The following is a 23,101-nucleotide window of genomic DNA, read 5'->3' on the forward strand; positions in this document are numbered from 1 at the left end:
CCCATTCATAAAAATACACTATTCTGGATGAAGCCACATACCGGGGGACAAAGGAATCAGTCTTTTGCAGCGTAGTGGGATCCAGTTCAAAAAGGGATGCTATATCATTACCATGAGGCACAGCTACAAGCCGGTACTTGATCTTTTCACCTGTGAATCTCCGACTAACACGATTAGTTCCTGCCTGTGACAAGATAAGAAGATTTTAGTTCTGTTAGCAGGACCACAAAAGTCCATGCCCACCACAATGACCAACACTGCTTCATGAAACCTTTGAGGGGAGCTTCCAAATTCTCCAGCCTTGTTCAGAAACACTAATTTTCTCTATTGCTTAAATAATTACAACTTCTAGTTTCTTTTTTTAACAGACACTAATCTAGTATATAGTAGATGAACTGGAACTCCAATCAACATAGAAAACATGCATTAAGATAATTAAATCAATTCATTTTACGAGCATAAAAACGTTTAATATTCTTAATGAAGGAATTGTTAACACGGGGTATTCCAACACTATATTCCAAGGTGTTAGAAATAAGTAATATCACCTTAACAATAGTCTTCAAGTGTTTACAAAAATGCTGATTTGGCATTGTCCAAAACACATTTCCACAATGTGAAGGATTTTTCCTGCTAACGCATTCAGACCAAATTGTGACATCAAATGATGTTTTAATTTTAAATATTGCCTGTTCAATCCTCCTATAATAACTTGATTCGTAATTCACAAGTATGAATAACTCAAGAGAGCTTACCGATGGCTTTGACTCTCCTGCCTCTCCCTTGTAGCCAGGGTTTTCCTGAGAAGAAAGAATATCAGGATAAAAAAAAAAAGAACTAAAATCAATTGATCTTGATCATTTGAAATTCTAAAAAGCAGCCTACCTAACTTAATTTTTTCTCTGAAACTGGAACTAAAGATCAGAATAAACAGATGATTTAGGTGATAGGGAAAATCTCCTCTTTCCTTTCTAACTTCCATTTAGTACCTATGTAATATGCTGAGAACATTTGGCAACTAGTACAAATGGTCGCTGGAGAAATTCTACTATGCTGAAAATTAAAACGGCTTCAGTTAAACCTCCCTGCCTCAAATCTGATTGCTTATAGTTTTCACAACACAAGAATGTAAATTGATGTAAACCTTATGCTTCTCATTAAACCTGAGCTTGAACACAAAACTAATGCTTCCCCAGTGCTATTCATGGGAAAAAAACAAAACAAAACTAGGGTATGAAACAAGAACCTTTGTGTGAGTGGGTGTATCATAGCATATGTTGATAGTTTAGTAGCACGTTACAAAATATGATTTTAGTCCTATTCAGTGGACTTTCCCAATAGATATAGAGAGTGTGACAGGAACATACCCATTCATACTTTAAGAAAGATCTGTATATGAACTCCTTCTGTCTCTCTCTTAACAATACTTAAAGGAGGATTAAAGTAATTTATCTCTATATGTATTCTATAATACATTATTCATCTTTTATAATTCAATAAAACGACTTGGGGGGAAAATAATCTCTCTCCCCAAATTAAATGGACGTTTAGCCAGAAAATCAACTTTATCTAAGGATGTCTGTTGCACTGCTTTAGAATCAAAGTAGGCAGCTGTTCACATTTCTGAATCCAGTCTGATTATTATGCCTTTCAGAGACCGATACCATCTTCTCTCAAGCAGAAATTTATCAACTGATGGACTCAATCAGCCTTTCTTTTCCTTGTTAAATGTCAAAAGCCAAGGCAGGCAAGGGACACACATATTAATGGTTATTGAATTAGTTCCAGGACCATGTAACTCATTTAGTAATTGGGTTGATGGTGAATAGATTATCTTTTGTTAAAGGATCTGTAAAGTCCAAATGCAAGCAATGTTATTTACAAGATACCTTTTGCAAATTTGTCCTGGTTGTGATCAATTCCCTTTGAGAGCCAGAATATAAAACAGTGGAACAGTGCAACTGGACAATACCACAAAAATGCTATTTCATTCCACCAGTTTGGTGCTTGTTGTTATCTATGATGTGGAATGTGTCCTGGAGAACTTTGGAAAGTTGGTTTTTGTCATTTTTGAGCCAGTGAAAATGTATTCATATCCATTGTTTCATGGAAACTGATACCACAGTCTTACTGTGTATATGCACCTAAAACTGCTATAATTTATGTAGTTCTTTTCACCTCTGCTGCTAAATAATTCCCAGTGGCAAGGTGTTTGAAGCGATATAAACCATTCCAGTGTCCAGCTCCACCTCGACAAGGATCATGATGGACTACCTGGGGGAAAAAAATCAGGAAAAAATTAACTTGTATCTATAAGTTTTATCCAATGATGTAACGGCATCAAGCTGCAATGACAGCAGAAATGAAATATGCATGCAATGACATGTAAATGCAAACCTTATATGCCTGTATATAAATGTCAGATAGCACACAATAATAACACCATGCAAGTGTCACCATTTGCCCTAATTTGCTGACCTGCAGACACCCATAACCAAAGTTGGTTGCCAACACACAAATAGTTAGTCTGAGGTTAGGAGAGCATGAATTAATGCTTGCACTACTGTTACTGCTATTATTGTTGTTGCTATCAGCATCATCTCAATGGCCCCAGAATGCAATGCCACTCTCCACAGAAATTCCATTTCAACTTTTTTTATCATAAACTAAACTTGGGGCCAGGAAATTTATATCCAAATAAATATGTTGGTTTCACCACACAAACAAATATAACAGAGCTGTGGTGGCACAGTGATTAGAATGCAGTACTGACTGCCAGCTACCATAAGTTTGGCAGATCAAATCTCACCAGGCTCAAGGTTGACTCAGCCTTCCATCCTTCCAAGATGGGTGAAATGAGGACCCAGATTGTTGGGGGCAATATGCTGACTCTGTAAACCACTTAGAGAAGGCTGTAAAAGCACTACGAAGCGGTATATACCGTAAGTCTAAGTCTAAATGCACTCAGATTACACCAGTACTTAAGGAATGCTAAGTCTGCTGTGCCTTGGTGGCGCAGCAGACTAAAGTGCTGTTAAGTAGCACCAGCTGCCTGCAATTACTGCAAGTTCAAATCTCACCAGGCTCAAGGTTGACTCAGCCTTCCATCCTTTCGAGGTAGGTAAAATGAGGACCCGGATTGTGGGGGCAATAAGCTGACTTTGTATAAAAAAGAACACCGCTTAGGGGGGGCCGAAAGCCCTACTAAGCAGGTATATTCAAAAGTATGAAGGCTATTGCTTAATGCATTGTAAGCCACTCTGAGTCTCCGGAGAAGGGCGGCATATAAATAGAACCAATAAATAAATAAATAAATAAAACAAGGAGTTGTGGGTTAGCCTAAAACTCACCTCAACTTCCCAGAGTGCATTGGAACTTGTGGCCGATGTTGCCGATTGCCTCAAGGTAGTTCGAAGGAAAACATGGAGCTTGCTTTTGTATTCATCGCAAGTGAGAAATTTCTCCTGTTCTGCATGGAACAATCTAACAACATCACCCTATTTGAAAAAAGAAATACAAATTACTATATGCAGATAGTCCTCGACTTACTACAGTTCACTTAGTGACCATTCAAAGTTACAATGGCACTGAAAAAAGTGACCTATGACTATTTTTCAGACTTATGATTGTTGCAGTATCCCCAAGGTCACGTGATTTACATTCGGATGCTGACAACTGACTCACATTTATGATGCTTGGAGTGTCCCTGGGTCTTTTAGTCCTCTTTTGCAACCTTCTTGACAAGCAAAGTCAATGGGGAAAGCAGATTCACTTAACAGTCGGGTTACTAACTTAACAACTGCAGTGATTCATTTAACAAATGTGGAAAGAAAACTCGCAAAATGGGGCAAAACTCACTTAACCGATTTCTCACTTAGCAACATAAATTTTGGGCTCAATGATGGTCATAAGTCAAGGACTACCTGTACAAGCATTTACATGAGATAACCAAATAACATGATTTTTTATAAAGGAATAATTTAGTGTTAGTAATCATAACAATAGCAGTGTGAACACATTGGACATACACCTCTGCATACTGGAAAACAGAATAATGAAATTATTGGACAGGTTAGGCATGACTAACTAATGACTAACTAATGACTTAGACTAACTAACTAAGCTCTAATGATTTATGTGGAACAACTCAAAATATACCTAATACATGAGTGTACAAATCATGGATTTGCAGGAGATGATCAAGTTGAGCCTGAGGAAAGGGTCAAACACATATCAGTTTGGAATCTCTATGCCTTCAAAAGAGACCTAAGTCCAGCCCCCTTTGAAGTCTATTGATTCTTATCTGGTGCCAATTTGCCTTGACCATTTATAGATTCTTGTGCATAGGTAGCATGAAATAAACTCGTAGTGCTTTTGAACTCTATCCTGGCTCCTGATTTCTTGCACCTGATTGCATTTCTATATTTGCTTGTAGCAGTCCAATTACCAGTAAGGGTTTCATTATACAATTTTTATTAATAATTTGACTGGAAAACAATGCTCTGTACTTTGAACTACTGAGAAGAAAGTGAGAGACATTTTTCACACCTACGGAAAACACCAAGGATACACAACCTTAGTCCCAACATAATATGCAGCTCTTAAAAGCCTTAGATATGGCCCCTAGATTTGCTTCAGAAATTGATACCAAATTGTCAATTTTAATAAAGAGATAAAAGAGAAAAACAACTAGGAATAATTAATTCAGTTAAACTGAAATTGAGGCTAAATTAATAGAACATATTTGGTAAAGTTTGTCTTCACCCTGCCACTTTTGTCTTAATCAAAAGTGGATTTGGGTTTGGCTAGTGAGTCTAAGGAAAAGAAGAATTAGGGGCAATGTGATAGCAGTATTCCAGTATTGAGAGAAGAAGAGGGGGTCAAATTATTCTACAAAGTAATAGAGGGCTGGACAAGAAACAATGGTTGGAAACTAATCAAAGAGAGAAGCAACCTGGAATTAAGGAGAAACTTCCTAACAGTGAAGACAATTAACAGCTTGCCTTCAGAAATCGTGGGTGCTCCATCACTGGAGGATTTTAAGAAGGGCCTAGACAGTCACTTATCTGAAATAGTATAGGTCCGTGATGGCGATCCTATGGCACATGTGCCAGAGATGGCACGCAGAGCCCTCTCTGTGGGCATGCGTGCCATTGCCAGCTGCTCTTCTGGCACGTGCTGGCCACCTGGTCTTTGGGTTTCCGGTGCTCGTGTGAGCGTGCGCATGTGCATTCCGGTATGGGCACTCAGTGCCGAAAAGATTCGCCATCACTGGTATAGGTTCTCCTCCTTGAGCAGGCGCTGAGCTAGAAGACCTCCAAGGTCCCTTCCAGCTCTATTCCATTCTAAAGCTTGAAGTTTGGCTTACATGCAAACTAAAATTCACATGCATAACAATTAAATATGGATATGCACACACTTATTACCCCTTTAAGCACTTCTTCCATATGGTCCCGGAATTTCATAAACAAGTTGATTTTCCAGCTGGTGTTGCAATTGACAGAATTCACCTAAGAAAACAAGGAATTACAAAATGATATGCCCTAAAATAAATCTCAAATAATGACTGAACTTCTACCATAATTTTCTACGCTCTCCCCAAACCAACATTTCACTTCTTCCAGTTTCTGATACCTCTTTGCATCCAGGATTATCAGCAAGTTCATAGTTGCTAGCATGTAGTGGCTGCCCAGCATTCACAGGATTCAAAATTACTTTGTCTCCAACAACTACCTGAGAAAGGATCACATAATATTTTTAGTTGTTTTCATTGTTTTATCATTTTAAAACTGAAAGCCACCCAGAATCACTTAGTTGAGGTGGGCAGCTACAGAAAATGAATGAATGAATGAATGAATGAATGAATGAATGAATGAATGAATGAATGAATGAATCTCTGGATTTACATGACTCTACATCCTTTTACTATCAGCTTGGCATAATATCTCCCATTGGGTTCCTTCCCCTATAGATTTAAGTACAAGAAATGTGGGGATTTCAATGATATCAGGGTTGTGATAAAAATCCATCATAGATGTCCCATCACAGATTCCTTGAGAAACTAAGTAATTAAAGCCAACTTGATACCCCTTTCTAGGCTTCTTTGTCTAAAAGTGAAACCCAGTCCAGTAAGAAGTAGAGAAACCTAAAATAATCCCTATTTATAAACCCAAGAGAGATCTATTGGGAGGAATCACATTATCATACTCACATTATCTCCATTGCTTCTCAGTTTCCAGAAGGGTTGGATAAACAGCCAGGATCCCTCATTGCCTGTGGCATCAAGTGTTACCCTCATGGCATTCTTCTCCAGTAGAGCAGGGAGGCGCTTGTTTACAGTCAGATATTTATTACTCTTCATGTGGAGAAGCTGAAAAAATAAACAGAGTGGAAAAGCAACAATGGATCAATGACAGCTCCATGTAGACTGGACATAATGGCTGTGTTGGAAAGAGGAACTGGTGAATGAACTGGCTCCTCAGAATTCCTCTCCAGAGCAAGGAGGGGCCAGGATCACCCATAACTGCTCTATACAGAGACTCCTCACAAGGAGGCTATAAGCCAGCAATCTCCAGTGGGTTTCAGAACTCTTGGAGTCATCTCACCTAAGCCATGGTTCAGTGCCTTCAGATGGACACTGGATTTGCATAGATCCCCTCTTAACCATCTTAGGAAATTGCTTGTTAATTCATTTTTCAATATTGAGAACCTTTAGAAGGGCAAGTTTCATCATACTGAATGAGTTTCCTTCTATTCTTGAGGATAAGCTTCATGCAAGTTTTAGGGTTTTAAAAAGAAAAATATATATTTTTGATTAAATACCAACAGGATGACTGAAATGTTGATTTTGGAAAGTTGTAAATGGATTAAGGGGCCAGACAGACTTAATAGAGTATTTCCTGTGGGTTGTTTAAAATTTTACAATGAAGATTTTGTGGATTACTTTAATCAAGGTTAAATATATATGTTGTGCTTTTGTAACTCTTAATGGATTTCTCTCAACTATGACTGAACATTTGCTAATAGATAACAGATGAGATATGGGAAGAAATTTCTCTTGTTGTAGTTTTAGAGAAAGTGTTGCTGTGCTAAAAGGAAAAGAAGAAAAATGATTGATTTGATTAAGGTTAAAATATATATGTTATTATTACTGTTAGTTCTTAATAGACTTTTGCTGATTAGCACTGATTGACAAGATTGTATAATTTGTCTACTGATAAGAGATAAGATAAATTTTATTGAAATATAAGAGAAGGATATAAATTACTGAAGTTGTTTGTACTTGTCTGAAGTGAGGGAGTCATTTCTTTATATATCATTTTACTTTATCATTTTTTTCTCTATACTTTTTATTTTTTATATTCTTCTTACTTTGTATTAGTTTTTTTATCTTTGCATTTGTAAACTTTAATAAAAATTATTATATAAAAAAACAAAAATAAACTTTTATATACTTTGAATCATTCATGGCCCATATTCATATAAACAACCAGAGAGAAAAATTAAGACTACATTCTACAATTACAGAGTATAGAGGATGACCTTGAGAGATGGGGGAGGGGAGATTTGTGTCAGGCCTGGAAGCCATCTTTTGCATTAGGCCTTCAAACTACTGTGGGAAACTGGGAGGGGGGATGGTATAGAGCATGGGTATTATATATTCATAATAACATTCCTTTCTTATGAAGTCAAGGCCAACTTGCCCTGCACCTGGACAACTGGAACTGGGAGGCATCTCCAATGGGTACGATAATTGATTGGATCATGTGATGGACTTGTGGGTGTTGGGCAGGGACTTGAACTTTTCTTTTGGTGGGGAAAATGTGGAAGCTTTCAGATTCGGGTTTTCCCAGATGTGCCAATATGACATCTTTAATAAAATGTAACTTTGAGGAAACTCAAGCCGTGCGGAGGCCAAAAACAGCCAAAGGGTGGGAACCGGTGGGTGGGCGGGGCTTTGGCAATATTCGCTCCATAAGATGCACAGACATTTCCACTTTGGGGAGACAAAAAATTGTGACTTATGGAGCAAAAAATACAGTACATGTTTTCAGTAGGCAAATAATCTACATCTTCAGCTTCTTCTCTACGAAGGAGCTCTATGAAGCTCCTTACAGCTTCATCTCAAATCCCTCTTAGTAAAAATCACAAGCATGATATAAATTCTCTCTGAAACATCAAACTAAGTTGTTTGATGGGAATAGACAATAGGCATATTCATTACAAAGTCCTTTGATTGTCATTCAAGTTAATGCTTTGTAATATACCTAATGATTAATCTAAAGTCATTGCCATATATTGTATCAGCCAGTTTGTTCCAAAGTAGATCATTTTTTTCTAGTGAGAATATCACAATAGGATAAAGTTTCTTTGCTTGTGCATTTATTTATTTAGTTAATTATTCAGTTATTTATTTATTTATAAAATTTATTGGTCACCACTTAATATGAAACCTGAGATCAAGTAATCAATGTGATTATCTGATATCATCCAATCGTATGGCTGCTAAATGTAAAGAGTGGATGAGAGGGAGGGAGGGAGTTCTCTTTATTCTATTTATTTATTTATTTATTTATTTATTTATATTTATAAATATAAATCAAATCAAAATATCAGTTATGATAATATTCCATATTGATGTGCTGGAAGGATTGATCTGTTTTAGAGGGGGGGAAAGGAGGGGAGGGGAGGGGGGAGAGACAGAGAGAGGGAGGGAGGGAGGGAGGGAGGGAGAGGGAGGGAGGGAGGGAGGGAGGGAGGGAGGGAGAGAGAGAGAGAGAGAGAGAGAGAGAGAGAGAGAGAACACTTCCTTATAGGAGATGACCAGGCTGAGCCCAAGGGAGGAGTCAAATGCATTATAAGTCACGAGTCCCTGCACGCCTGCAAGAGATCTTAGTCCAGCCCAGTTTGAATGCCTTTCTTATCTCCCGCTCATTTCACTTGACTTGTCAGAATCTTGTAGAGAGCTTAAGCTTCCAACAAATATTTATATTCATCTGAATTGCCTGAATCTCCTGATTTTCCCCAGCACTTGACACAGCTATAATTTTATGCTATCATTGTCAATGCTGCAAGCAGCCATTATATTAGGACACCTAAATTTGGGGCCACCACTATAGAGAGTGATAAAGGGCCAGCTATTTCTTCTTTCAATTTTCTCCAAATTGGGAAATGCATAAGGTAAGAAACAATTTAATTTCTGATACTCCAAAATGTCTTGAGTCAATTCCGGTTTAATAGTGACAATTAAATTCTCTGACTTAGTGCACGTTAGTCACAATCCATATCCATTCTTCCATTTCTTTTCATAATGATATTATGCTTTGTGAGCAAGGTAAATGATAATGATAGGTAATATAAAAGTCACTTTCATGAACAGGCATTCCAAAGACATTCACCCTTTTCCAATCTGCATGTTGTCCAGATCTGCATGTTGTCCAGATCAATTTCCTGAATTCTCCAACCAGCTTAAATATTGTTAAGAATTTGGATGTTGTAGTCCAGGTAACTAAGGGGCTCCCAGGTTTGAGAAAACTGTTCTAGGTAAACATAAATTTGGCTATCTAAAAGAACATGGAGATTTAAATTGGTGACTGGGCAATGAGCCAAGAGAAAAACAATATTACGCACCTGTATGACACTTCCATATTTCACCACATCTCCATGCACCTTCTTGTTCTCGGTTTCATTTTGCTTCTGTTCCATCTGAGCTGCATGCTGTTAAGAAATGTAAAACACAGCAAAATGAATCCAATTGCAAACTGTTAAAGAATGGAAAATATTTGTTAGAAGAGGATCAAGAGTCAAATAGGGGCTGGGGGTCCATATATTTTGCCACATCATGGTGGAGTTTGCTTAATTTTGGTTTAGAAGGTTATACAAACCTAGCAATTATGGTTTGTAAATTATAGTTAATGGTTTTCTGAAAGTCATTTGACTTCAACAGGTTACATAAACTAATAAAATTCCAGTAAATCACTATCTACATTTCTAATTTTTTTAACCTATACACATTCTGCCATACAATTTCTTGAAGATATCAATAAAAAATTGTTAAAAGTTCACAATTAGAAATGGGATATTCTTTTTTTTAAAAAAATTACTGAATGCAGCAAGAAAAAGAGAAGCTGCATTTAGAGTCTCCCCAGCTGAACAGCATACATTATACCTCTGCTCGCAAGCTGCACTGATTGCTAGATCCAATTCAAGGTGTTGATTTTGACTTTTAAAGCACTATATAGCATAGGGCTGGGTTATTTGTGAGACACAATTACGTCTGCTCACCCCATTAGAGCTGACAGAAAAGTTATGTTGCAGGTCCCTTCTGCTAAGGAATTAGATCTGGACCCAGAAAATGAGCCTTTTCAGCTTTGGAATATCATCTGCTCCTGAAATGAGGTTGACTTCATCCCAATTAATTTTCCAGAAATCTCTCAAAACTCATTTATATCATTGGGGAATCAGTGGAACCAGTGCAATCCTGAGGCATGTTGTGGCCCGCCAGCGAACAGAAGATCTGGCAGCAGATTTGGACAGTGAGGAGGTTAGGGAGGAACATGGGCCAGTCCTGGAGTCTGGGGAAGGCTCTGATGAGGGCTCTGAGTCGGAGGCAGAGAGGGGGCCAGAGCTATATGCCAGTTATCAGCTGCCTTTGGAGTCAGACATCAGTGAGGCAGACAAACAGCTGGAGCCAGTTTCCAGTGTGCGCATGCACAGAATTCCCAGATGAAGGGAACAGCTAAAGAACAAGGGTCGACTTGGGAGTAAGGCCACAGGTAGATGATGAATGGTCCCTCCCAGAGGGAATAAAAGAGGAGTAAAAGGGGAGTGGAGTTTGCAGGAGACAATTAGTTCATTACTGCATTCTTGCCAAATATTGCGGTGTCTGAAAGATATCAGCCTGGCCACTCTCCAAGCCTGATAAAGGTCAGCAATTGTGAACTATCTTGAAAGACTGTGGGAGAGGAAAGACTTTGCTGGAGAGGAATTCACTATAAATTAAATAAAAGGAGTTTATTGGGATAAGGACTCAGCTTCATGCTGCTGGGGAAGCCTAGGTCAGAACAAGGTATCTCCCTTGAGATTAATATCTGCTGAACTCTCTTTCCCTGGATTTGCTAATTGTTTTTTATATTACTGTTTTATAGTTTTGACAGGTAGTTCCTTGATTTACAACAGTTCATTTAGTGACCGTTGAAAGTTACAACGGCACTGAAAAAAGTGGCTTATGACCATTTTTCACACTTACAACTGCTACAGTATCTCCATGATTACATGATCAAAATTCAGATGCTTGGTCACTGACATATTTATGACAGTTGCAGTGGCCCGCGATCATGTGATCCCCTTTTGCAATTTTCTGACAAGAAAAGTCAATAGGGAAGCCAAATTGACTTAACAGCCTTGTTACTAATAACAACTGCAGTGATTCACTTAACAACTGTGGGAGAAAAATCATAAAATGGGACAAAATTCACTTAACACCTGTCTCATTTAGCAACAGAAATTTGAGGCTCAATTGTCTCATAATTGGGCTCATACATCGAGGATTACCTGTATTCTATGTAGTCATTTTTTGTGTGATGGGCAGTCATATAAAATGAATGAATGAATGAATGAATGAATGAATGAATGAATGAATGAATGAATGAAATTCTATTCTTCACAAGAGTCCACTTGGGAAATTCCTGGGCTAGAATCAAATCTGGGCTCTACCATCAGAGGGTTCTGTGTTACAGCAAGAGTTACAATTGAAAAGGCACTCCTAATTCAGGAGCAAAGAATCTTTTTCAGATGGAGATCTTCTCTGAAAGTCATTGAAGGCATATTGGTCGAGCTATTAAGTAGGCAAGTAGGCAAGGCTGAAAGGCTTTGTTCGTTTGCTGCATGTGGCAACAGAGTGGATAGGATAGGATAGAAGCTGATGCATTTTGCCTTGCAGATGTTAACATGTCCACTTCAATCTTTATTTTTGGGTGGAGGAGGAGGATAGTATTAACAGACATGAATTATTTTTCCACCAAATTTCTTCAGATGGAGAGTACATGGTTCAATTGAGCTACAGATTGCAGGTGGCTCACATCTGCCCTAATTACTTAAGCATTTTTTTAAAAAAAGAATTATGTTTAACACTTATATATGCCTATGAAATAAGCAGCATATGAAAGGAAAGGATACTTTATAGTTTCATGTACTACATAGCTTCATCATTCAAAGACAAAGATTACATGGTTGTTCCCATTTATTTTATCTGCACATATAAAAGCAGCACAGGTCCACAGACATACATCAAACTCCATTATTATTGATTGAATTAATTTTTTTTAAAAAAATTAGGCATTAGCTCTACTATTAATAGCTGCTTAAATTGGGTTCTAGAAATGTTAGCTCTTTAGAAACCTATTAGTGAAGAAAAGCAGTAGAGAATGACCCCATTTGCTTTCGTAAACTGTGAATATGTTTTTCACATCTAGCTCTTTTTTCCCTCGATACCTGACGTGGCAAAAGCGGAAGTAAAGAAGCAGCAGCTCTTTCTCAAAAAAAAAAAAAAAAGCTAAAGTTTCAGAAGTCCATCAAATATAGAAGGACGTAAGGCCACTGCTTTCAAGAGCTGTGAATATTTTTTCACATCTCTTTTAAATAAAAGCTAAAAGTTTCCCAAGTCCATAAAAATTATAAGGGTATTCGGACAGAACCATGCATGGCTTATTTGCATAGAAATTGTCTATCTCAATCACATACTTCATGGAGGGTATAATGAAGGAGGCTCATTTCTCATATATGTGAACTGCAGCAAAACCAGTGCAACAAAAGTAACATTTAAGTCAGTGCCCATTAAGCAATTCAGAACTGGTGCTGGGGGATTTCTGAGCCAGTCCAGGAGGAAACAGAAATCTTGTGAGACATGAAGAAATCGCCATTAGCCATGAGTCAGGCACTTCAAAACCAGTGGCATAAAACAATCTTCCAGTTTGGCATGTAAACCACAAAACCACAAATCCTGGCAGAAGTTACTTTTTTTAAGGTTGCTTCACAGGTAATCCAAAACTCTTTAATAAAAAAAAAAAGGCTACCAAGCTTTTTTTATTTTATTTTATTATTTTTTTTGCAACTAAATAGTAATGTTGGCAAACAATGGATTAATATTTGACTAGATTTTTTCAGTCTGGCAGATGAAAGCAGAGCACGCACAGCTTGGGGCAGAAGCTGGTTTCAGAGAAATAAGGGCGGCAAAAGGAATGGTAAGAAAAATAAGCAAATAAACCTTGAGGCTAGAAGGTTGGAGAGAGAACAGGATGTATGGGAAGGAGCAGATAGTGAAACGGACCTAAGTACGCAACAGAAAAGGATCAGAAATGCAACTAATGTCTCAGGAGTGGCCTAATGTTTACTCTTCTCTATAGTTCAGTCTAATTTTATTTTTAAGGGTTTCACTTCCTGTGGTTCATAAATATAATTAAAAATAAACACTGGGATTAAAATTCAGTATTCTTATACTTCGTTTTTCTTTTGCTTGCAAGTGGATAGCTCATGGGAATGCTGAAAATGTTTCGTGAAAACTCAGAAACCAGAAATCTAAAAGAATTAGATGTACAGTACCTAGGGATGGGCTTACAGCTTTTCACTCAACATTACCAGTAAAAGCACATTAAATGCATGTAAAGTGGTATTTATTGTAGACATTTCACTAATTATAGGAACAATTAGTGAACAATAAAGCAGTGAAGCCAAGAATTCAATATAACCAAACTCAGTCTGCTTCTCATCTCATCCTCAAAGCCTTCCTAAACTGTAATTTATTGCTTGTTTCGCAGGCCACAAAAGAGCCAGCTAGGGCATTACATGGAGCACATGCAAAAATGGAAAAAAAAACCCTGTGAACAATTGATAACAGGAGCTCAGGAAAAGGGTCATTTTCTTAGCATCTAAAGGCCCAAGGGAGAATAACTGTCAAGAGACCTATTTTGTGATAATGCCAATGCCAATTTAGCAAACACGTCCCTGTGATACTTGGTAATGTATGGCTGGGCAGCAACTTCATCCATAGCACCAAAATGAAATTCAGATGCCTTCCTGAACCCAAGACCCTTCAAAAATGTTCATCTTCATGTCATCGAATCCGGGAAGTCTAGAGGTAAAATTGTCTAGAGATACATCCAATTGAAACCAGTGAGAGTTATTTCTGAGTCAATATGCACTAGTCAACGTTTTAAGACTATCTCTAATAGTTCCAGTCTCAAAGGTTTCAACATACTTTAGTTTTTCCATTCTTATATTCATTTGTTTTATTCTATTTTCCATTATTTATTTTTGGAAATTTATTTCCTCTGATTGAAAAGCAGTAGTCAGACTAATTTGAAAAGGGAGAAAAATGTTTTACGATGCATTATCAAATGCTCCTGTGAAAATCCAGTTCCAAACTGGAACCGGACAATTTTTCTGTCAGATTTTTTTTTTGTTGGATGTGCATTTTTTCTCTTTCTTATGATGAAGCACATGATAGCATATGCATGTGCTAAATACAATAGGTTAAGTAAGAAAAGACACTTTACGTTATGACCCTGATACTTCTTTCTTCCCACAAAAATAATTATCATTATATTCCAATATTTACGTATTAATGTGTGCCCTTTCAATGCAATTGGTGCTTCTGTTATATTGAATATATTAAATATATCATCTGCATTGCAAAAGGTGCTTTGACAAAAATCCAGAAAAATGAGAGGCAATTGAATTTTACTATAAACTATAGAACAAACATAGGAAATTCAAGCAATTGCTTAGACAAGACAGCATTCATTCCACAAGCATATTCCACACAGAGATAAATTAGTTATTTTGAATGAGAATAGAGCTGGAAGGGACCTTAGAGGTCTTCTAGTCCAGTCCCCGGTCAAGCAGGAGATTCTATACCACTGGTGGCTAACCTTTCGCGTGTCAAAAGTGGATGGAATACAGTGGGGGGGTCTCTCTTGTGCGTGCCCACACCCATAATTCAATGCATCCCACCTGTGCATGTGCGTGTGACACCACCACCACCCCCGGCTTTTGGCATGCAATGGCATGGTGGGCCAGGTAGGCCCATTTTTCGCCCTCCCCAGGCTCCCCAGGCTTTCTAGGAGCCTGAGGAGGATGAAAATGGCCTTCCCCACCCCCCTGGAGGCCAGAAATGGCCATTTCCTGACTTCTGGTGGGCCCGAAAGGCCCGAAAATCAGATGGCCGGCACGTGCATGCATGCTGGAGCTGAGCTAGGGCAACGCTCGTGTGCACACAGATATGGCTCCACGTGCCACCTGTGGCACGCGTGCCATAGGTTTGCAATCACCGTCCTATACCATTTGAGACAAGTGATTGTCCAGTCTCTTCTTAAAAACCTCCAGTGATGGAGCACCCTCAATGACTGAAGGCAAACTATTCCACTAGTTAGTTGTCCTCACTGTTAGGAAGTTTCTCCTTAATTCCTTGTTTCTCTCCTTGATCAGTTTCCAACCATTGTTTCTTGTCCTGGTCTCTGGTGCTTTGGAAAATAAATTGACCCCCTCCTCTCAAATACTGGAATGCTGCTATCATGTCCCCACTAGTCCTTCTTTTCTCTAGAATAGCCAAACCCAAATCCTGCAACTGTTCTTCATATGTTTTTGTCTCCAGGCCTTTAATCATCTTAGTTGTTCTTCTTTGCACTTTTTCCAAACTCTCAACATCTTTTTTGTAATGTGGTGACCAAAACTGAATGCAGTATTCCGGATGTGACCTTACTAAGGCTTTATAAAGCGGTACTAATACTTCACGTAATTTTGATTCTATGTCTGTTGATACAACCAAGGATTGTATTAGCTTTTTTGGCTGCTGTCGCACACTGCTGATTCATGTTTAAGTTATCGTCCACTAAGACTCCAAGGTCCTTCTTACAGTTACCATTTTTAAGCCAGGTTTCACCTATTAGAAAGTCTGGGTTTCTGAAAAGAACCCATGTGGCTCTGGAAATGAATCTGTGCACTTTTAGTTTGCGCTCATTCAGTCAAGAAGATAAAACAGGAAATGTGGCATTATACACTAAAGATTTCCCTCCGCCTCCTTCTTTCCAATCCAGTGTCTTAAAAGCAAACTGACACATTGAAATAGAACACTCTCTTCCTCCTCATACAGGAGGAAGAACTCCACCAACTAAATGTTTATGTGTGAAAGACACAGGAAGAGTAGAGCAAACAATCATAAATCAGTCCTCACCAACCTTGCAGATATGTGGAGCTGCATTCCAAAACTCCTGACCATGATTGGTTGGGAAAGATTGCCCTAGATAAGAAGCCTGTGCTTGGGGAGTTGGCTTAGATTTGCTTTGCTTCTAATCATGGAGGTGACATAATTTTTTTCACTGGAACAAAGAGGAAATACGACTTGCCTTGATCAAACATTTTATTTCACCTTGAGCCTTCTCCACTCTCTCTCTCTCTCTCTCTCTAACCTTTCCTAGTAGCCTCCTTCATCACTTATAAAAGTCAGATGAAGTTTCTATACAGACGCCTCTTCCAACAATAGCTGGCTAGAAATCTTTCACTGCTTCAGAGGCTCCTATCAGCAGGAAATTGTGGAGGTGTTCCAACAGAGTGAAGCTTATATATCCACTCTTTTCCACTCTTAAAACCAAAGAAGCCTTGAATTTAGCCCAGTGGGGTACTCCACTTTAATCTTGCTAGAGTAAGAGTAGGGGCAATTTAGCAAACTACTGTGGATTTCATTTAGCTGAAACTTAAAAGATACACGTACAAGAGATACAGGATGCGTCTAACCACCAAGGTTGCGTATCAACAAATATTTAGCAGCAAATAGCTAGATTAGAAAGGCTAAAGCACAAAATAAATTTAGGCTCACAAGGGAAACCAAAAGAAAAGGGAAAAAAAGCTTTTTTGGCTCTGTCAATAGTAAAAGGAAGAAAAAAGAATAGTTGGAAGAAAAATGAATGGTTGGGTCCGCCGTTAGAAGATAGTGGGATAAGTAACAGATGACTCCGTATTTCCTAGTTTGCTTTCATCTTCTCTGAAAAGGAAACTGTCCTCAAGTGGACCTAAGCAGAACAATTGGAAAGAGAGAAACTGGCAACCTCAAGGAAATAAAAAGATGGTTAGGGAGACCTTGGCTATTATGACCAACTTTAAATCTCCAAGAACTTGTAGATATCATTGCAGATACTCTTGTTCTGAAATTTGAGAAAACACAGAGATTAAGCACAGTTCTAGAGGACTAGAGAAGGGTAATTGCTGTTCCTGTATACAAAAAGTGGTAGAAAGAAGACCTAAATAATTACAGACCTAACAACTTTGCAAAGAAGCAAGGCAAAATTCAGAGAAAAGATTATTAAGTAATCTATTTGTAGGTATATGAAAAGAATGTATTGCTTGACTGGAACCAGCATTGGGATATCAAGAAAAAATAATGCCAAACCATGTGGTTTTTTTAAAAGTTAAATTTACCTGGCCTTGTGACGGACAAGGTGTAGCTTTACTTCAATAAAACATTTTACAAAGTCTCCTCTAATATTGTACATCAGATGGCAAAACCTGAACTACTGATGATGACTAAATGATTGAACATTTATATAAAATAAGCATGCATGAATGTCTCCAAGTCGAGCAAGGAAAGTTCTGAATAGCAGGCCACAGAGTGCAATTTTAAGGCTTCTGTTCAATATCTTTGTAAAATAGGATCATAAAATTTATAGACAACACATAGTAGGAAAATAAGGCATCACGATTCAGAATGATCTTTACCAAGTGGAATAATGGGAGAAGCCAACAAAATATATGTCAACAGGGGCAGATGTAAAATCTACTATTTAGGTAAGAAAAATGGACTGCAATACATGAAAAAAGGACCTTAATGTCTTTGTGGATCATAAGGTAATCACAGTGCAGTGGCAAAAAAGCAAATGCAATTCTAGGCTATATCAATAGCAGTACATTGTCCTTCCTCTTGTTCTGTGTTGGTCAGATTGTGCCTAAAACATGGTGATCAGTTCAGGGACACATATTTTAGCAAAGACAAAGGAGAGGAACCATTTGTTTAATCAAAATAAACATGGCTATTAGAAGATGATTTGGGAGCCTACTATACCTGAAGTTTCTGCAATAGTACAACATCAGCTATTTTGTCCTTGTCCTGCTTTGTTTGTTTGGCTTTCCAGTATTGCTTTTGAGCAGAATAGCGGTTCATGGGACATACTCTGAAGAGACAATCTGCAATGAGAAGAAGCCAAGGAATTAGAAAGTGATCGTTCTAATACCATAATTTATTTCATGTTTATTATTACTAAGTGCTACTGTTCTCTGATATGAATAGAGATACCACTGATGAGTTATCAATTGAATCTTATACATATGATACAAATCTAGGGGGAAAAAAACCTTTATAGCAGGGGAAAAAGCCTTTAAAAATGTAGATACACTACCAAAGTCAGCTGAATTTCCCCACTCAAGTGCAAAACAGCTATGTGAGAATGCAAATTATCTAAGGACTTGTATACATTGTCACAGCACATGGCACACCTAGCAAGACATATTTGAACTTAGAAAACTGAGTACGGTCAAGCTCACAGGTAGTCGTTGGCTTAGGACCACAGTTGGAGGTGGAACTTCCATTGCTAAGTGATGCAGTCATGCCTGGTTTTTGTTGTGGTCATTAAGTGAATCTTGTGATTGTTAAGTAAATCCGGCTTTCCCCCATTTCCTTTCTTGTTCGAAGGCCGTGGGAAATTGGCAAATGGTGATCACATGACTTTGGGACAAATATATTCTGATTGCCAAGCACCCAAATTCTTATCATCTGATGGCAAGGACACTGTGATGGTCATTAAGTGCAAGAACCGGTTGCAAGTCACTTTTTCAGCACCACTGTAACTTTGAACAGTAGAAATGGTTGTAAGTCTAGGACTAGTAAAGATAAAGGTTCCCCTCGCACATATGTGCTAGTCGTTCCCGACTCTAGGAGGCGGTACTCATCTCCGTTTCAAAGCCTAAGAGCCAGCACTGTCCGAAGATGTCTCCTTGGTCATGTGGCCGGCATGACTAAATGCCAAAGGAGCTCAGAACACTGTTACCTTCCCACCAAAGGTGGTCTCTATTTTTCTACTTGCATTTTTTACATGCTTTCGAACTGGTAGGTTGGCAGAAGCTGGGACAAGTAACGAGAGCTCACTCCGTTATGCGGCACTAGGGATTCGAACCGCTGAACTGCCGACCTTTTGATCAACAAACTCAGTGTCTTAGCCATTGAGACACTCCATCCCACAGTCTAGGACAACATGTTCAACAAGTCTAGGCTACATGTAGTTAATAATTAGATGGTAGACTATAATACTCTGTAGGTTAGATGGATACCTGTGTGTGTGTGTGTGTGTGTGTGTGTGTGTGTGTGTGTGTGTGTGTGTATACACAATATGGAAGAAGGCAATGAAAAATTACTTTGTATTGTTGCTAAGAAAACTACACTGGCAGATCTGTATAGTCACCTGGAACTGAACATAACTCAAAACAACAGCTTTTATTTATGTTTATGTATATACAATGTGTGTGTGTGATGACATTTATGACATTTGTCACTGAGCAGATAATCATAAATGCCAACTCATCTATGGCTTATATTGTTTATAAGAAAACAAATTCTTGTGTATATTTTACAACTGAAGACCAATTTTAAATGACATTGCACCCACATCTGTTAGGCAATGACAAACAGTAGAATCCTTCTAATATGAAGTTAGACTAATTCTTCCCTACCTTTCTCCTGACATGAAATACATTTCAGAATAAATACAGAAGATAGATAAAATTGCCACTGAAATGTCAGCCTGCATTTATTTAGGAGGAAGAGAAACAAATGCAGCACATGCCTACAGAATATACCGGTATCTTCTTCATACTGTCCATTACAGAATGATACATTAGAGCAGTGAAAGTGCCAGACCTATGCTTGGGATTCAGAAAATAATTCTGCAGAGCCAGCTCTCCCATATATGCATGCATTCCAGAGCTGACAAGATTGAATCCTACTTTAATACTGGCAACAAGGCACTTCCTCTAACAGACGGGAGAGGAACTTAAGGGATTGCAGGCAGGCCACTGGATTAGCCACAGTATAGCCAACTGACACCATCACTTCCCTATCCTCTCTCCACCCCTTTATCTCATGACCTTGATTCCTCTCCTGGCAAGCGTTTTTTTTTTCCCTTCCTCCTAAGCAAGGTCCCCAATGCCTCCTCACCAGAAAACAGAAAAGTGAATGCTAGGGAGTATATCAGGAAAAATGGACCCCATGCAATTCTTCATCACCTTTGCACCAAAAGGGAAACTCCAATGCACTAGCTGCCAAAAATGCCAATAACACATTTGCTGACTGCTTTAAAACTGGGCCAAAAAATATCTCTCCTACCTTAAAAAAATGCTTCATCTCCTGTGAAAGGAATATTCATTTTCAGAGAAAAGGAAGGCTCAAATATTTTTCAGGAGACAGTACCTTTAAATTAAGGTGGGGGGGACACTGATTTTCCAGAGGCAATAGCTATCCTGCTTGAGGAAGAGTTGAAAAAAATCTTGCAACTAATATAAAACCTGGACCTAATGAAGTATGGTTTCAGTGAATTTTGACTATTCTCCCACACTGGCCAACATGGTTATACAGTATTGCTTATTCAATTTGAGAATGGTAAGATATTAACTTTTTTCTCTCTCTTTGAAAAATACCTTGCTGCTTTTTCAAAAGTTCACTGTTTCCTGGGAAAGAATGCTTGAAGGTGCGGCAAGGCACTTTTCTAACAGAACCATGTAGAAAGAACAAAAAGTAACAGCCCCTGCACATTTATAAGTGAGACAACACCATGGAGAAAAAACATTAGACTCAACCCTGCCCAGAGTTGAATCAAATTTCATAGCATTCCGCATCTACATAAAACTTGTGAAAATCACTGAGCCAGACAACTCAGCGCTAATTCCAGTCAGCTTTGGAAGCTACTCATGAGAAAGATGTTGTCAAGTAGATGAGATCAAAGCTCTTGATGTCACTCATTGCAATCCAGACACTTCAGATACAAAAAGAAAATCATTTCCAGTCTTGGATCGTATCCCAAACTGCTGGCAAATACGTTATTTATCTAGAGGAGGAATAATAAGCCGGCAAAAACACAGCTCTCGCTGGTTCTGGAGGGGAGCCATTTTTACATCTTGTTTCACAAGATTCTTTGTCCTGTGGGAAAGCCTCATGGCACATAAACCCTGGGTCATTACACCCTTGCAAAAAAAGTCAATAGCCAGTTCTTTGTCTCTGTGGTAGAACCTAGGTTCACTTCTGCTAACAACACAGATCTGGTCAAACTATGTTTCCAAATTACTTCATGCTGACAGTACATATTCAAACACAATTAAATATTCATTTCCCAAATCCCTCAATACTGAAAACCAGATGCCGGGGAGAAGAAAATAATACTAGGCTTCTCCTAGAGAAGTTTATTAGATCATTAAGATAAAATAATACATAAAAAAAAGTCCTGTCAATGGAGGTAAACGTATGAGTTTCCTGCCTAATGAAACTAAAGAATAATAGATTGATTGGGCTTTGATAAAGCTACATCCCTCCTCAATATCTCCCAAGGCAGGAACTTAGAAATCCCATATCATGTAACCATTGTTAATAAGGATCAATGTTGTATATTTTGCACTTTTCTCTACTTTTCTCCTCTAGTTACCTGAAAGCAAATTGGATGCCCAGCTCCCTCTATTTCCAATTTGCTCAAAATCAGAAGGGAAAAAAATAAAGGTAGTTTCTGAACAAAATGTTTAGAATTCATACTGGTAGTAGAAACTTTTATTTAAACCTCAATTTAAATATAGAAACAAAGAAGAAAGGAAACAGATAATTAAAAAGTCGACAAAGAACATAAGGTTACGGAGACTGAGTGCTCTTTAATTCAGTGGTCCTCCCACTTTTTGCCTCAGCCAAAAATAGTGAAGGAATATGTGTGGGTATTTTCATGAGCATCATTTATAGGGTTAAGTTCTAGCAGTGATTCAATGACTTCAATTTTAGTCTTTCCCTGAGGACTGAAAAACAAGGCAAGACAGAGGTATGAATACTTTACTAAAAGAATGTCAGCCTCCCATTGTTGATTCTGCTAGATACTGCTGAGATTCTAGATGGAGTCTATGAACAACACCCATCATGGAATCTACTGTCTTCTTATACCGTTATACATGTATAATAGTATAAAGCATGCAACAGTGGGGAAGGATGTGTTGCCTGCAGTAAAATTATTTGTTCAATTCACAACCAACCATTAAAATACCCATTTAGCAAAGAACAGGACTTGAATACTATCCTTGTTTTCTCCCAACATGTTCAAACATAAGGCTGTGCCATATTGAAAAAGCCTTGGGGAAAGTTAGGAGTGAGAAGGAACAGGAACTTCCCAGCTTTTGTTGTCCTGGCCAAGTTCAGACACTTTATAACTGAAATCTATTTTTCCTCACTGGTTTCAACAGTTGCTGCAAGATACATGAGTTTTTGCATCTTAAAAGCTATTTCATTGAAGAAGTCTGCTTCTCTAGAAATATGCAGTCAGTTCTCTCCCAGACGCTGTGATTAGGCTGTATATTTTGCAATAAAAAGTTATAAGGATGTATGTCATCCTAACGGGCATTTCCATGAGTCACAATATACATGTTTAAAAAGAAATGCTGAAGCAATCTTTGATGAACCTAGTTATTGGGGTTTCAAGCTATACTTAGAAGAAGAAGAAATTCCTGTGTCAGAAATGCCATGATCTAAACTAAGCTACATGAGAACAAATAAGCCTAATCCTTATTATTGTCATAAAATACTTGTACTAGTCGATTACCTGTTTCATTGGTCAGCTCTCATAAAATACATAAAGCATGTTCTCAGCTAGATTCATCCCAACCCTAATGCTTCCCAAGACCATGTAAAGTGAGGACAAGGATAAAGTAAATGTCGACCTGTATTCTTAAATGGCTCACAATAGGTGTCCTCATTTTGGGTACAGGTGCTAAATAGAAAAAAGAGTACTTTTAAGTGAAACTGATTGCTCCAAGTATGAAA

At 38.2% G+C, this 23,101-nt stretch overlaps 1 protein-coding gene across 2 annotated transcripts in view; it reads right to left on the bottom strand.

The window, feature by feature from the left end:
- The window catches only part of ITPR3 (inositol 1,4,5-trisphosphate receptor type 3), a 124,542-nt gene that overhangs the window by 66,137 nt on the left and 35,304 nt on the right, over positions 1 to 23,101 (bottom strand). For both annotated transcript variants that reach the window (XM_087889568.1, XM_034414644.3), the window contains exons 3-11: positions 18,110 to 18,231; positions 9,631 to 9,717; positions 6,212 to 6,370; positions 5,635 to 5,733; positions 5,427 to 5,510; positions 3,351 to 3,497; positions 2,179 to 2,274; positions 756 to 800; positions 42 to 184 (exon numbers count right to left, since the gene is read on the bottom strand). In XM_087889568.1, the coding sequence (XP_087745694.1) occupies positions 42 to 184; positions 756 to 800; positions 2,179 to 2,274; positions 3,351 to 3,497; positions 5,427 to 5,510; positions 5,635 to 5,733; positions 6,212 to 6,370; positions 9,631 to 9,717; positions 18,110 to 18,231 (982 nt within the window). The remainder of the gene's footprint in view (positions 1 to 41; positions 185 to 755; positions 801 to 2,178; positions 2,275 to 3,350; positions 3,498 to 5,426; positions 5,511 to 5,634; positions 5,734 to 6,211; positions 6,371 to 9,630; positions 9,718 to 18,109; positions 18,232 to 23,101) is intronic.

The sequence above is a fragment of the Pantherophis guttatus genome, chromosome 3, assembly GCF_059756535.1.
Source record: "Pantherophis guttatus breed Tessera chromosome 3, ASM5975653v1, whole genome shotgun sequence".
Classification (NCBI taxonomy): Eukaryota; Metazoa; Chordata; class Lepidosauria; order Squamata; family Colubridae; genus Pantherophis; species Pantherophis guttatus.